General features: G+C 39.3%; 1 protein-coding gene across 1 annotated transcript in view; it reads left to right on the top strand.

Annotated features, from left to right (window-relative positions):
• Positions 1-7,013, top strand: part of Ephrin (ephrin) — a 34,425-nt gene extending 27,412 nt beyond the window's left edge. The window contains exons 2-5 of the mRNA XM_035864953.2: positions 2,342-2,477; positions 3,633-3,930; positions 4,849-5,160; positions 5,789-7,013. Coding sequence (XP_035720846.1) covers positions 2,342-2,477; positions 3,633-3,930; positions 4,849-5,160; positions 5,789-5,934 — 892 coding nt within the window. The 3' untranslated portion in view covers positions 5,935-7,013. The remainder of the gene's footprint in view (positions 1-2,341; positions 2,478-3,632; positions 3,931-4,848; positions 5,161-5,788) is intronic.
• Positions 7,014-14,110: the final 7,097 nt, after the last annotated feature.

Genomic DNA, 14,110 nt, shown 5'->3' with positions numbered 1-14,110 from the left:
AAAAAGAAGAATAAGAAGAAGAAATGAAAAGCGCGAACTCGTAGGAAAGTGCTTTTTAAATATTAAAGACTATAATAAAAGAGGCGGATCGATGGCCATAAAACCACCTTGCATGGGTATTATTATAACGTTCTAGCCGGATCCACTGAGATCCATAGAAACTTGTCTACAGTCTGGGAAGTTGAGAACGTATCCCTGCACGCGTGTTAGAGTTTAAGAAGGGGTCACTAGGAGGCTCCATACATATTCATGCCGAGTATTTACCTAAGGCCAGAAAAGAACTGTTAAGAACGAAGGCAACGTATTGCATTAATACAAGGGTCCTCGAGGATCCTACGAATACATAGGTATATGCAAATGACACCGTTCTCGCGTAGAGAAGAAGGAGCCTTTTTTTCCCCCCTTTCTTTCCTTCTTTTAAATCACACATCGAGACTACCGAAGCGAAATGCATCAACTTAACGAGCACACCGAGATAATACAGAAAGGAGTCCGCCTTTGCTTCACCATGGGAAATGATAAACGCCATAAAAAAGTATACGGAGATAAACGAATACGTTCGTGCTTGGAATCCGGAAAGCCTTAGGGAGAAAAACGATCAAAGTCTCGCCGTTCGCGTCGTTGGAGAAATTGGTGAATGGCCAGGTTGCGAGTGCACGCCCACGCACGCTCGCACATTGGACTCTCTCTCTCCTCTCCTCTCCTCTGTCTCCTCTCTCTCTCTCTCTCTCTCTCTCTCTCTCTCTATATCTATCTATCTCTTTCTCTTTCTCTCTTCTTTTCTCGTACGCGCGATTCGTCGAGGTCGTCGTTTGCCGAGCTGCGTTTAGGGTCGACGTATAGTATCGACATGGGGGCACAAGGAGAGAGAACGGATATTATCGCCAAACGTTAATTTCGCCGAGGCCCGGCCTACCTTCCAATTTTCAAGCCCTTACACGCCCACTTACGAGATTGTCCGTTAATGCTCCGAAACGTCCAGACGCGCATATTCGACGCCCGCGTTTCGCTGCTGCATCTTGTTGCACCAACGACCGTATATGTCGTCATCTGTACATATGTAGGCACGTTCATTAAAGGTACGTCGAACCCATCGATCGATCGAACCAATTGATCCACTTTTCCCTCAGCCTCGTAAATTTTTATTGAGAATTCCCTGAGAATTCAAGGAAATTTTCTTCCTCTTTTTTTTTTTATTTACTTTAATTTAGGTGATTCTTTTCGACTTATCTTCAGCAATTGCATTTTCAGTTTGCGGACAAACGAGAAAAATCAAATACAGATCGAAGGGGGTTTACGAGAAAATCGAAAGAAATTCTCGCGAGGGCTAAATAGGGCGGCACGAAGGGCGAAGAGAACGTTACCGTACAGTCTCCTGTATATCGTATGGACACACGAAGAAACGAGCGTTAATGTGTGCGAGCGCCGTTGGAAAGAACCGGTTGTATAGGAACCGTCTTCCACCTTCTCCTCTTCTCTTCTTTTTCCTTCTTCTCTTCTTCTCTTCTCTCCTTTTGCTCATCCACCGACCTTTTCGTTCCATCCTCACCGACGCTCGGACTAGCTCCCATATACAGGGTGTTCGACCGTCTTTCTCCGATTCAAAGAAACACCCAACAAAGATTTTCCTAACTCATAATACAAAATACCTTTGGAGTTTCTTCAATCTGTATTATACCTTACTCGGAGAAATGCAAAGCTTTATAAAAGATGAAAAATAATATTACACTTATATACACTTTACCAATTCGTACAATTAAATCGGGGACGTAGAAATAAAATGAAATTAGAAAAAAAAAAGAAAAAAAAAAAAATATTTCTACATTTTTATTTCACGAGTGTAAAATTCGTAAACACGAGGAGAAAAATATCTCCGTTCTACGATAATTCATCGATTTGATAAAAAAAGAAAGAACAGAGAAACATAGGTGCTCCTCCGACTAAACGGCAGCGAGACGGCTTACTCCAAAAATAAACACCCAACGAAGTGGAAAGAGGAGGACGTCGAACCGGATGGTAGAAACACCCAGTATAATAGACTCCCTCGTGTTCGTACGTGCGCGATCGTGAACACGCGTGTGCGCGTAGAGGCTTCTACTTGCGCTTACGCGAAGGCTCCGACACTATAGGCGCCTGCCTATCAGACGTTGGGTGCCTACGAAATCGAGTCGACTTTTTTCTTTATTTTTTATTTATTTTTTTTTTCTCTTTTTTTTTTGTATCCCGTTCGGCTACCGAAAGGAGCCACATTATAGGATGCTCTAAACGAGACTCTTTTAATTTTTTGTAAACATTTCTTTTTCTTCTGCTAATGACACTTTTTTTTCTTTCTCTGTTACAGATTTCGAATAGACAACACGGATCATATAATAGACGTGAACAAGAACAACGCGGTGTTCGAGTACGATCAAGTGAACATAATTTGTCCGATGTATAAATTGGGCACATATGATCCAGAGAAATATCTCATTTACAACGTAAGTATATTTTAAAGATTTCTTTTTCTATCTATTCATCTATATACAAGATCAATGAGATAAATGCCGGATGGTTTAACTTTAAAAAAGATCACAGGATCTCTTAGTACATCGCGATTCTATATATCGTGACGATTTGTTTTAAGAATTTATTTACACGGAGATAAAAAAAAAAGGGGGGGGAAGAGATGGGAAGGAGATGCGAACACCCATGGGGTGCATCGATGACGGACAAGCCTTACGACGAAAAAATAGTTGAGGCTGGTTTCCGTAATGTTTAGACAGCTGCTACTACTCGAGACCAGTTCTTTGACTACCCGCTTTTCTTTCTCTCTCTCTCTCTCTCTCTCTCTCTCTCTTTCTCTCTCTTTTTCCTCCTCCCTCTCACCAAAAGTGACTTCGTGCGCGAACTTCCAATGGAAAAGAAACGAAGATGTTGCCGTTAACGATCCGTGCAAAGCTTAAAGAGTTCCTCTTTCGGACATTTACATTGTCTCGACTCGGTCGGGTAATCGGCATGCCAGTCAGCAAAAGGTAGTATAGCTTTCGCGACAACGACGGCGTCGCGACGAATTCTCCTTTCCCCTCCTCCCCCCACCCTTTGGAAACTTATCAAAGATTCTGTCGTCGTCCTCATCCAGATACCGTAGACGTTCGTGCATCGTTCACGTATTTTCATGAACTCATCGAACCGATCTAATCGCAGATCGTGGCCTTCCTCATAGCGTCCACTCCATTGTCTCGATAGCCGTTCTCTCTGTACGGCGATTAGGATCGACACAATAGATCTTTTCCCTCTTGTTCTCGACTTCTCTTTTTCTTTCTTTCTGCCACGAACGACGTGGCAAAAAGGCCGAGAAAGGGTTCGAAGGACGGACAAAAATTCTATTCGTATCCCAATACACAGTACCCCGGCTGTTGAAACTTCTTTCACAGTAGTCAATCAGCGATTAATGCCATGCTTGAGCAAAGAAAAGCATAGAGAGATAGATAGAGATAGATAGATAGATAGAGAGAGAGAGAGAGAGAGAGAGAGAGAGAGAAGAAAAGAATAGCTTTTTCCACATAGTCTGTGTTGACCGATCGTAACGAAAATGAAAGTTTTCAGGTTCACGATGTGGGCGTATCCGCTAATCTTTTTTCTGATCGTTGCAGGTGTCCAAGGAGGAGTACGAGACGTGTCGAATAACAAACCCAAATCCTCGCTTAATAGCAATTTGCGACAAACCATACGAGGATAAGTACTACACGATCACCTTCAGGCCATTCACGCCGCAACCGGGGGGCCTCGAGTTCCTGCCTGGCCACGATTACTACTTCATCAGCACCTCGTCCAAGGAAGATCTACATAAGCGTATCGGCGGACGATGCACCTCCGACAACATGAAGGTTGTCTTCAAGGTTTGCTGCAGCAACGACACCTCCTCCTCATCCGCCACGTCTCGCAACAACTGTGAGTATTGTATAGGTCATCGAGAAAAGAAAAGAAAAAAGAAAAAAAAAAAAAAGAAAAAAGATAAGAATAAAAAAGAAACCTAATTTCCAAAGAATATCTTTCCGTGCCCGCTTTCAATCCTTCAATTATTAAATTAAATACATGAGACAAATTACAGACGTTGTCTATATCAAAAGTCGGTACCTTTCAATTTCATTCTTGAAATCTTTTTCGCACTTCACGCGTTACACTCGCATCGTTCGTTCACGCATATCTTGTGTCGACTCAAAGAAGAATGAAGAAAGGAGAAGAGAAAAGAAGGACCGCGCCATAAATTCATTATCCCTTAATCAGTTATAAGAGGAACGACTTCCATAACAGGCGGTCCACTCACCGCTACTCGTTCGTGTCCTCCTCGGCAGTCTCATTCTTTCATATATTTCCTTTTCTCTTTCCCTCTGCCTCCGTCCTACTATTTTGCCCTCTCCATTTCTCTACCGGCCTTTCTCCGCCTCTTAAATAATCCCTATCAATTATAATTCTTAGCGCGCACCATTTGTTGCGGTTAGACCACTGTCCCAGAGCACGATAAATTCCACCATTTCATTCCACCGAGCGAGCACTCGTCTCCACCTAATTCGTTCCGAGCATCCTTCTCTCGAACGAACTGGCGAGTGCACACCGAGAATGATTCGTACTACGTAATGAGCTATCTTACTATCTCTCCGAGCGATAAACTCGTTCAAACTCATCCACGAGAAACTTGAGATTCTACTTTTTAGCGTACTCTTTTCCATCTTTTCTATATATAGTACCCTCTTTTTTACTGGTTATTGTATCAAACATTTGAATAAAATAAAAGAAGACAAAAAAGAAAACAATTAATTGCCTTCAAAAAATATCGTATAATAATAAAAAGCATTGTTCTTACTTTAGCCGTAGCCGTGACCAGCAGCACCGTGCCCAGCAGCAGCTCAACGAGCACCGCGGTTTTGGGCGGAGGAGCTGGTGGTATGATGCCACCACCACCGCCACCGAGCGTCCTCAAGGGTGGAGAACGATTCTACCCGGGAGGCAACATTCATCATCATCGCGATCATCATCAACCGGCTACGGTGATGCCGACCCACGTTCCCCCTTCAGCGTTGTACCCTGTACATCCGCATCAGCCACAGCCTCCGATTCACAATGGACCCCCGTCTGTCTCCTCGCCGCCAAAGACCTCGATTGGACAGAAGAAAAAGAATAGTACGTATATAATCTTATATATATATATATATATATATATATGTGTGTGTGTGTGTGTGTGTGTGTGTGTGTGTGTGTGTGTGTGTATGTATGTATGTATGTATGTATAAGTATCTACGTATAGCTATATACGTATTTGAGTATCTAGTTATATTTCATTCCGAACCGTCGAATTTCTTTGATATAAATGACTAAAAAACGTGAAACCTTTCCTGAAAAATGTAACACGGTTCATCTCGTTCTTGTCTCGCGTCCTACACCAGATGGAAAACCAATAAAAGTAAGACGAGGTGCGACGACTTCGTAGATCTCCCGAAAGCCATCTGTCGGTTTTGCCATTCCTGCATATCTTTTATCTTTTTCTTTTTCTTCTTTTTATTCGGGGAGGGGTGGATGGAAGGGGGGAAGGGGAGAGATTTCCTTTTTCTTGTCCTTCACATCAACGCCTACGATAATTCGAGTCGTACACAGCCGGTGCAGCTATTTTGCATTTGAGCGATAAACGATGTGCGCGAATGGCCATTAACGAGGCGTATTTCCGTGTGACTTGACCGTGGAGAAGTTTTTATTTCCTTCGCGTCGATTTGGTAGAAACTTTCTCACGTGGGTCTCTCTTTCAAATTTTCAGAGGAATACTCCGATCATCCTAATGAGGTGGTGAAGAACGAAGAACTAACGTACAACGGCGCGACGTCGTATGGGTTCGGGCAGGTCCTGTTCCTGATGGTCTCTAGCGTTTTGATAAGTGTTCTCATGCCGCAATTGCTGCGGTGAAGCGACGACATTACCAACGAAGAGCGTATCCCATGCGTCGAACCCCTTCTTCTGTGATTATCCTACGTTTAATTAATTTCTTGAGGCACGCAGCGCCTCTATCGTGCGCTGCAGGCCCTCGATCGTGGGACACGCGCGCAGATCAACCATCATTCGGTTTGACCCGAGACCGAATACTGAGAAGGAAAGAAGAAATATCTATTAGATACTGCTGGTAAGAAGGTATAGATATATATACAGATGGACCTAGAAAGACTACGTGTCTGAATAAAAGACTCGTGGCAAAGCCATATTAATTACTAATAAAAAAGGAAAGACAAGCGGGATGGCGTATAGATGTCGAGATGGTCAAGCAAGACGACGAACGACGAAGAAAGATGAAGGAGAGCGAAGAAAAAAAAAATGTTGAAAAAAAAAGATGAAGAAAAAGAAAAGAAGTAACAAGGAGAAACGCTGCTACTAGATACTATTATAGTACGCCCACTATTATCACTACTATAAATGGTAGTCGTATTGGTTGTCCTTCGTATCGTTACGCTAATTCTAGGTATTTATTCGAAATACAAGAGAGCGTGATAAAAGAGAGAGAGAGAGAGAGAGAGAGAGAGAGCGAGTGTATGAAAGTAATGTGTGACGCGTGAGAAAAGTTGTGTGCGAGTAGCGTGTTAAATATCTTCGGAGCGAATAACGTTAGCCGCGCATACGAGTTATAATCTAGCCAGAAAAACAAACGAACCTTCGTCGAATCGACGGAAGACGAAACTTAAACGATTTTTCTCGACAAGAACAATGAGATTATCCATCGTTGAAGAACTAACGTTGAATCGTTCTAACGGTGAATCGTTCCAGCTCGTTTCCCATTTGAATCGTCCTGCGCGTTTACCTGTACATTCGTTGACCCACGATAATTAACACGCCTGTAAATAAATTCCTAACAAATATGTACAAGTGACTCCAGCGGCTTCTTCGAGTTGCAAGGAGATTTAGGAGAGTGCCGTATACTAGACGAATCTTATATATGACGCACGAGAGAGAGAGAGAGAGAGAGAGAGAGAAAGAAAGAAAGAAAGAAAGATAGAGCGCGTAAATTCCCACTAAAAGTAAAGACCCGTTTGCGAAATTTATACAACAAAAACGCGAGAACGATCCATCGTCGATATTGAAAATTTCATAAAATCGAGCGACAGTTCAATGGATTTATCCCGATCATGTGCATCGATTCAAATTTGACAAATCGGCGATTGTCGACTATCTCTTCTCGCCTCGATCGTGGCAAAAAATATATATTATCCGTGCGAGAGAGAGAGAGAGAGAGAGAGCGAGAGAGGGAGAGAAAGAGAGAGAGAAAGAGAGAGAGAAAGAGAGAGAGAGAGAGAGTTTAAGCGCCAATGAGATAATTCTCTGTGAGTGCGTGAAAATTGCGAGAATGTGAAAATTTGTATAATACCTGTACCATATTGAACTCTATCTATAGATCTGTATTATATTTATTATCCGCTATTATTATACTACGAATATTCAATCGATATTCTATATTTACTAGTAAAATATTAAATTTAATAGCGAATAAATTGCGTATCGACGGTGGGAGACAAAGGGAAACAGAGAAAGAAAGACAGAAAAAGAAGGCTTATGAGAAAGGAGAACAATGAAGACTCGAGGCCTCTTATTCTCAACGTACGGCTAAACTCTCGTCGCATTTGTTGTTTTTTTTTTTTTATACTATCCGTTATATCGGATCTATGAGTAAGCATTATCTATTCGCGAATTTAATCGATTGGGCCGTTCGATCGTCTTCTTTCCTTTTTTCTTTGTATCTTGCATTATCTTTTTGTTCTCTTTCTGTTATTTTTGTAATTCTATTTATTGTCCGTCGTTTCACACGCCACACCTACGCATAATCCTACATTGATATACACGACACGCGGCACATTACACACATTATACACAATTACAGCGTGAGTTGTCGCACGCGAGCGCGCGCACGACGAAAACCGCGAGAATTCGAGAATGCAAGAGAATATAAGCGCGGACGAATTTTCGTTTCGCATTCGCCATTGAGAGATGTTTAGATTTAATGAATTATTATTGTAAATATGTGTATGCGAAAGAATATCGTATGATAATGATCATGATGATAAGACGATGCTGTTAACGCTGGAGAAAAGAGGGAATTTGCGAAAGAATCGAAAAAGACCGAGAGAACGAAAGAGGACGAGAGAGAGAGAGAGAGAGAGAGAGATATCCTTCTTATTCCGAATCGTAGATAAAGAAAAAATGATAGAGAGAGAGGATCCTTGAACGCATAGGCCGCTCGATCGACCAATCGTTTTCGTCTTTCGTCAAACGGATCGTCGTCCTTCCTGCACCGACCTAGAAAAGAACGAAAACAATGAATAAGATCGGCCAAAAGCGAAACAAAGCGAAAGAAAAGAAATAACTAAAACGCGTGTTTAATGTTATCCACTACAGTATTGTTAAGCCTAAGTATTACATGCCTACGATCCACGTCTGTTTGTCTGTCTGTCTGTTCGCGTGTCTGTTTACCGTTTGTATACTTTTTCCTCATACGTTATTAATCGCAATAGCATATCACAATGAATATTACGATGATGACGTTTTACGAACATCAATAGGAGACGATTTTATCGGCCGCATTAACGATTCGTCGAAAATTTTGTTTCTGACGTTACTCCGTTTATTTTCTATTTTATTTTGAAAATCACGGACATTTTCGTTTCCATTCGAAATACGTTTTTGCAACGACAGTCGAAGGCTGTAAACCGAGAACCTCAAAGACAATCACTCGCACATTGTAAATTATCCGAAGCTTTTTCTCAAAGTAGATTGATCGTAAACGCCAGAATCCCGTAGCTAATCGACTTACGTCCGAAATAGAAGAACTTCACGCAGATGTATGTACATACAATAATGTTCGGTTCACGGCCCGTCTCGTTCAAGAACGTACGTAAAGTTCCCTTTACGTTGTCACATTCGTCGTATAATTAATTATATTTTTTTTTTTTATTCATCGTGCGAACTTTGAATCGTAAAAAGCATCAGTGGAAATCGTCTCTCATTGTTAATTTCGTAAACGATCCGTCATCGAATCCACAATTGATCACATACACACACTTCAGCGCCAATAAAGCGATGCAGCAAACGTACATAGATCCACGTGAATGGTACTCGTTCGTACGGACGATAGGTGAATACAGTATAACAATAATATAGAAACGAACTATCGATAGAAAATAGACAAGGTCACTCACTGCAGTTTATTTTATTTTTGTCTCTTTCTCCTCATTTTATTTTTCACATCCTAACGCATCCATTCCATGCAGACCGAATCTCCTATCCACATTTTTTTTCTCTCCATGGATCCATGGTTCGCGACGTGACAGTGTTCCACTATACGAAGATATATTTTGATAGATACGAAAAATGTTCAAAGCACAGAATATCGCTAAAGAATTTGTATCTATACGTGCATAAAGTATATGTATACATGCTGATGTATTCAAGTACATATGTAGAAAATCATTCTACATCCTATGCAATACCTGTCTATTTTAGCGCGAAACTATCTATCTCGCTATCCTGGTCAACGTTACTGGCGTCCCCATATAAAATCGTCTGCAAAAGATAAAGTGGAACGCGTCCTGCCTTCGTACCTAAACTTTATATTATTTTTATTTATTTATTTTTCTTTTTTTTTTCTTTTTTATTTTTATTTCTTTTTTTTCAATATTCTCTCACAGCGACATACATATTTGTACTTTATGTTTATTCAGATCTTTTACGTCAACTTTTCATTCTCGCTTGTGTATGCGCGTGCAAGAACAATGTTGAGAAAATGTGGAGGTCCTTTGAACCGCGACCGAAGGACACGCGTTATATTCTCACCTATATAAAATATATAAAACTTATATGGAAGGATTCGTCCTTCTCATTTATCAAGACCGGAGTTAACAATTTACACCGCGTCTTATACACTGCCAGCGGTTTGATTAAACTGTAAAGGCCGAAGGAGGAAATAGGGAGAAAGATAGATAGAGAGAGAGAGAGAGAGAGAGAGAGAGAGAGAGAGAGAGAAAGAGAGAGAGAGAGAGAGAGAGAGAATGAGACAGAACATTTTTCTTATTAAGTAGAAAAGGAAAAGATAAAAAGAGAAAGAAAGAGAGAGAGAGAGAGAGAGAGAAAGTGAGCGAGAGAAAGAGAACGAAAGCGAGAGAGAGAGACATTTTTGTAAATAAGACGATCGATAAACAATTAACACAATGAAATTTATATTAAATGCATAGTAAGTACGAGATAGGTTTCTAATAACGATTTATTATAAAAGTGAATGTACGTTGATGTCTAAGATTTTTAACATGAAAACACACAAAGTGGTTATAATTAACTATGATTATTACTCATAGAACGAGAACACAAGTACTAATTAAACGAGAGGGTTTAAAATACGAAGCCACAGTTAGACAGATCGTGAATCTTTCACGGCGCATATATTATTTTATATTCGGTACATACATTGACACATACGCTCACCGTAATGCGGTAAACGTACACGGCATCATGTGAACAAAAAAAATTAAATTCTCACTGAATGGTTAAAAAATGATTGTCGAGTTCGTAGGTAAACGAAAAAAAAAAAAAGAAAAAATATCGACATACCGTCGATTTTTTAAAATGATTTATCTAACTATAATGTAATCGGGGATATCGTGAGATCATCAAGTGCCATGTACGTTTGTTGCAAAAACGGGTATGTTAGATTGCGTGTGCACATTCAGTACAGTACGTTGTTCATTAAACAAAGCATACAATACAAAGTAGTGTAGCGTTCATAATGGTAGTCCACTGTAGCGAAATAGTGTTTAAACAAAGCAAACAAAAAAAAACCGGAAAAAAGACATAATCAACAAAAAAATTGCAGGTAACCGTACGTAATAAAATCGTAAAACGATCTTCATAAAGGATACACGCATACACATATACACTGATACATCCATACACACATATATACACACACATATTTTAGAGAGCACAAGAGAAGCAACGAGAAAAAACACACGTACACCACTCGAAGAGAAGAAAAATCGTCTCGTTCACGCGGTAAAAGAGGGAGATTCCATGTGCGCGCGTGTGAGTGTGAGAGAGAAAGAAAGAGAGAGAAAGAGAGATGAGAGAGAGAGAGAGAGAGAGAGAGAGAGAAAGAAAGAGAAAGAGAGAAAGGAAGAGTGTGTGAAAGAAGAAGAATGTGAGAGAGGGAGAAAGAGGAAGGAAGAGAGTTAGAATGAAAGAGGACACAAGGAAGGATGCAAGAGAGATGCGATTGGCGCGTACGATGCGTGTTATCAAGAGTAGTACACGCAAAATGGAAAATAACAATGCGCGAACGTAGAAACGTTGGCGTCACATAAGTTATGTAGGTATATTGTATATGTATATCGATATCAGAGATATATCGATGAAAAAGTTAAAAAAAAAAAATACAAAAAAAAAAAAGAAGAAAGTAAAACGCGTGAAATGACACCTGACGAAAGGGAAATGGGGACCGAGTCTCCTTTTACTCATCTACACACATACATATACACCGATGCAATGGCATGCTCGCCTCGGTGTAGGTTTTGTTTGAAAGTACCTTGCGCGAATCGTCTCTGTAGTACAAAAGAATGCTCGATGTATGAGATATATACGATCGTTTCACTTGAACGACGTATATTTTTCAATCGCTGGTAAACCCATGGCATCGATTCGAATAATTAATTGTTCTGTATTTTTTTTATTTTTTTATTTTTTTCTATTTCTTTTTTTTCCTCTACATTAAGGAAAACAAATATAATCCTTGAAAATAACGTGAAAATTTCCAAATAAAGGACGTTAGAATAAAATAAAACATTTTATAAAGATTTCTTTTCTCATTTAATTGATTGGATGCCTTGGTCGAAGATTTTTTGGAGTTTTCATTTAAAAATGAATTTGCTCGTGTACTCGCCGTAAACATATCTTACTTTTTAACTCCTATTCTGTGAAAAAAGAGCTGAGAAAGAGAAAGCGCGGAAAAAAGAGAAAGAAAGAGAGAGAGAGAGAAGAATCATGAATGAAAGAGGGAAGGAAAGAAGTAAAGAAAAAAAAATGAATTTTTGTTCGGTCGTATTCTTGAATTTTTTCGCGAGACTTCAAAAGGTCTATTAATATATTTGTCATCTCATTTCGCTTCATACATTCCATCAAAATTGTAAAAGACACTGTGTATACGGACAAACGCTTTACACTTGCAGAAAGTAAAGATAAAGTATTTGAATTGTTATCGCGAGCAAAGGTTTTATGAATTGTTTGATGAACGTTCGAACGATGCACGTCATCGATTCTACTGAAGTACATTTTTAAATATCAATTAATTAATTCTCCAGTAGATTCGATTGGAATGATTTTCGGACTATTTGTGATTATCGTTTGGCCTAAAATAGCGAAAGCCTCGTAATTGCATATTAGAGACAACGAATTTTTCAAAGTAGGGCTATCAAGTTATATCCATCTAAATATTTCGCGTTCTCATTTATATTTTTAGCACGATGGCGATTCATATGCAAAAAAAAGATGGTTGTGATGTGATTTCGTTGTTTTAGGGCACGCTTCAGAACGAGATTCATAAACTTGTTTTACCTGATAAAATATCGCGTCGTTTAAAGATCAGATTTATAGAAATTTCTAATATTCCACGAAGTTTCGCAAAATTTTCTTCGAATTAGGCCTACGTTAATAAGAATCGAGATTCGAAAAAGCGGATAGTGTATTTGCCAAAGGTACTTTACGTCAATTATTTCGTGTAACGCTTCATTGTACGTGTGATCGATGATATCTCACCGTTTTGTCGTAAAGATAAATATGACTTATGATAGCATGGATGTCAATGTTTTCGAGACTAGCACGGTACAAAAAAGCTCACATCATGGAATACCGCAAAACTTTGTATAGCGACAGTTATAACTTGCACAAGGTCACCCAAAACGTGTAATATATTTGGATGTATATTTAGTCGAGGAACACTTGTTTGTGTCGAAAAATGCGAAGATGTGTGCATGAAAAATAATCATTCTCTCCGCTATACATAATTACGATTATTTCGTTCTTAAAAACCAATAAAACTTCATTTGCGTCCGAATTTTACGACGAGATAAAAGAAAAGCATCGATACGATAAGAGATTTCGTGAATGTAAAGCGAAATATTAAGATAATTTATCGTTAGTTCCTAGATTACGAAGAGTCCTATTACTTCGATGTGAATTGGCGGGTTATCGAAAAGATGGATAAAAAGATTAATTTATGAAAAGAAGCGAAGAAACGAATTTATATCCTATGAGGCTGCGGGACAAAAGACTTGAAAAAAAAAAAAATAGATAAAACGAGGCTGCGCCTTGAAATGATGTACTTTGATGCGAATTTCGATTGAAATGATGTTCGGTCGATTTATACTGAAAGTAGATCCAGCGGAGAGAAACGAGAAATTATTAATTGTGCGTAAATGCAGGGAACGATATCGCTTGATGATCTTCAAAACGCACTGGAAAGCACACTCATGATCTAGAAATAAATATTAAAAGAAAAAAAAAAAAAAAAGAAAAAAAAAGAGAGAGAGAGAGAGAGATTGAGGGATTAAAAAAGAAAAAAAAAGAAGAAAAAGAAAATGTGAAGAACGGCATGAAGAAAAACCACGTGGGAAGGCCCATTTGTCGCACTTGTTTGAAAAAAGAAAAAAAGAAAAAAATAAGATTATTACAAGAATGCACAAGTAGTAGTGTACACACGCATGTACTGTTTGTTACCGCGAATAAATATGCGAGTTTAAAATCAGGTTTGATTTATGTGTACACGGTGAGGGCCGAGCTTCGTACGAAAAGAAACGCAGGTGCTCGCGCGAGAATGATTCAATGATGGTCCTTTTTCGAATGAGGACGATCGAATTTCAACGCGTTCTACTTGCGCATCGGAAAAAAAAAATAAGGAAGAAAAAACAAAAAAAAAAGAAAGGATAATACAACATTTCTCCTGAGCACACGCGTTTTCTTAATACGGCGATATTGTTATTATATGAACGAACTCAAGACGGCATGGTATACAAGGCTAAGAACAAGACCTAAAATGGGGACATAATATTTTATAACTCAA

The sequence above is a fragment of the Vespa mandarinia genome, chromosome 6 (assembly GCF_050613455.1).
Source record: "Vespa mandarinia isolate Hongniang chromosome 6, ASM5061345v1, whole genome shotgun sequence".
NCBI classification, from domain to species: Eukaryota; Metazoa; Arthropoda; class Insecta; order Hymenoptera; family Vespidae; genus Vespa; species Vespa mandarinia.
The sequence above is the reverse complement of the archived record's forward strand: the minus strand, read 5'-3'. Positions and strand labels throughout refer to the sequence as shown.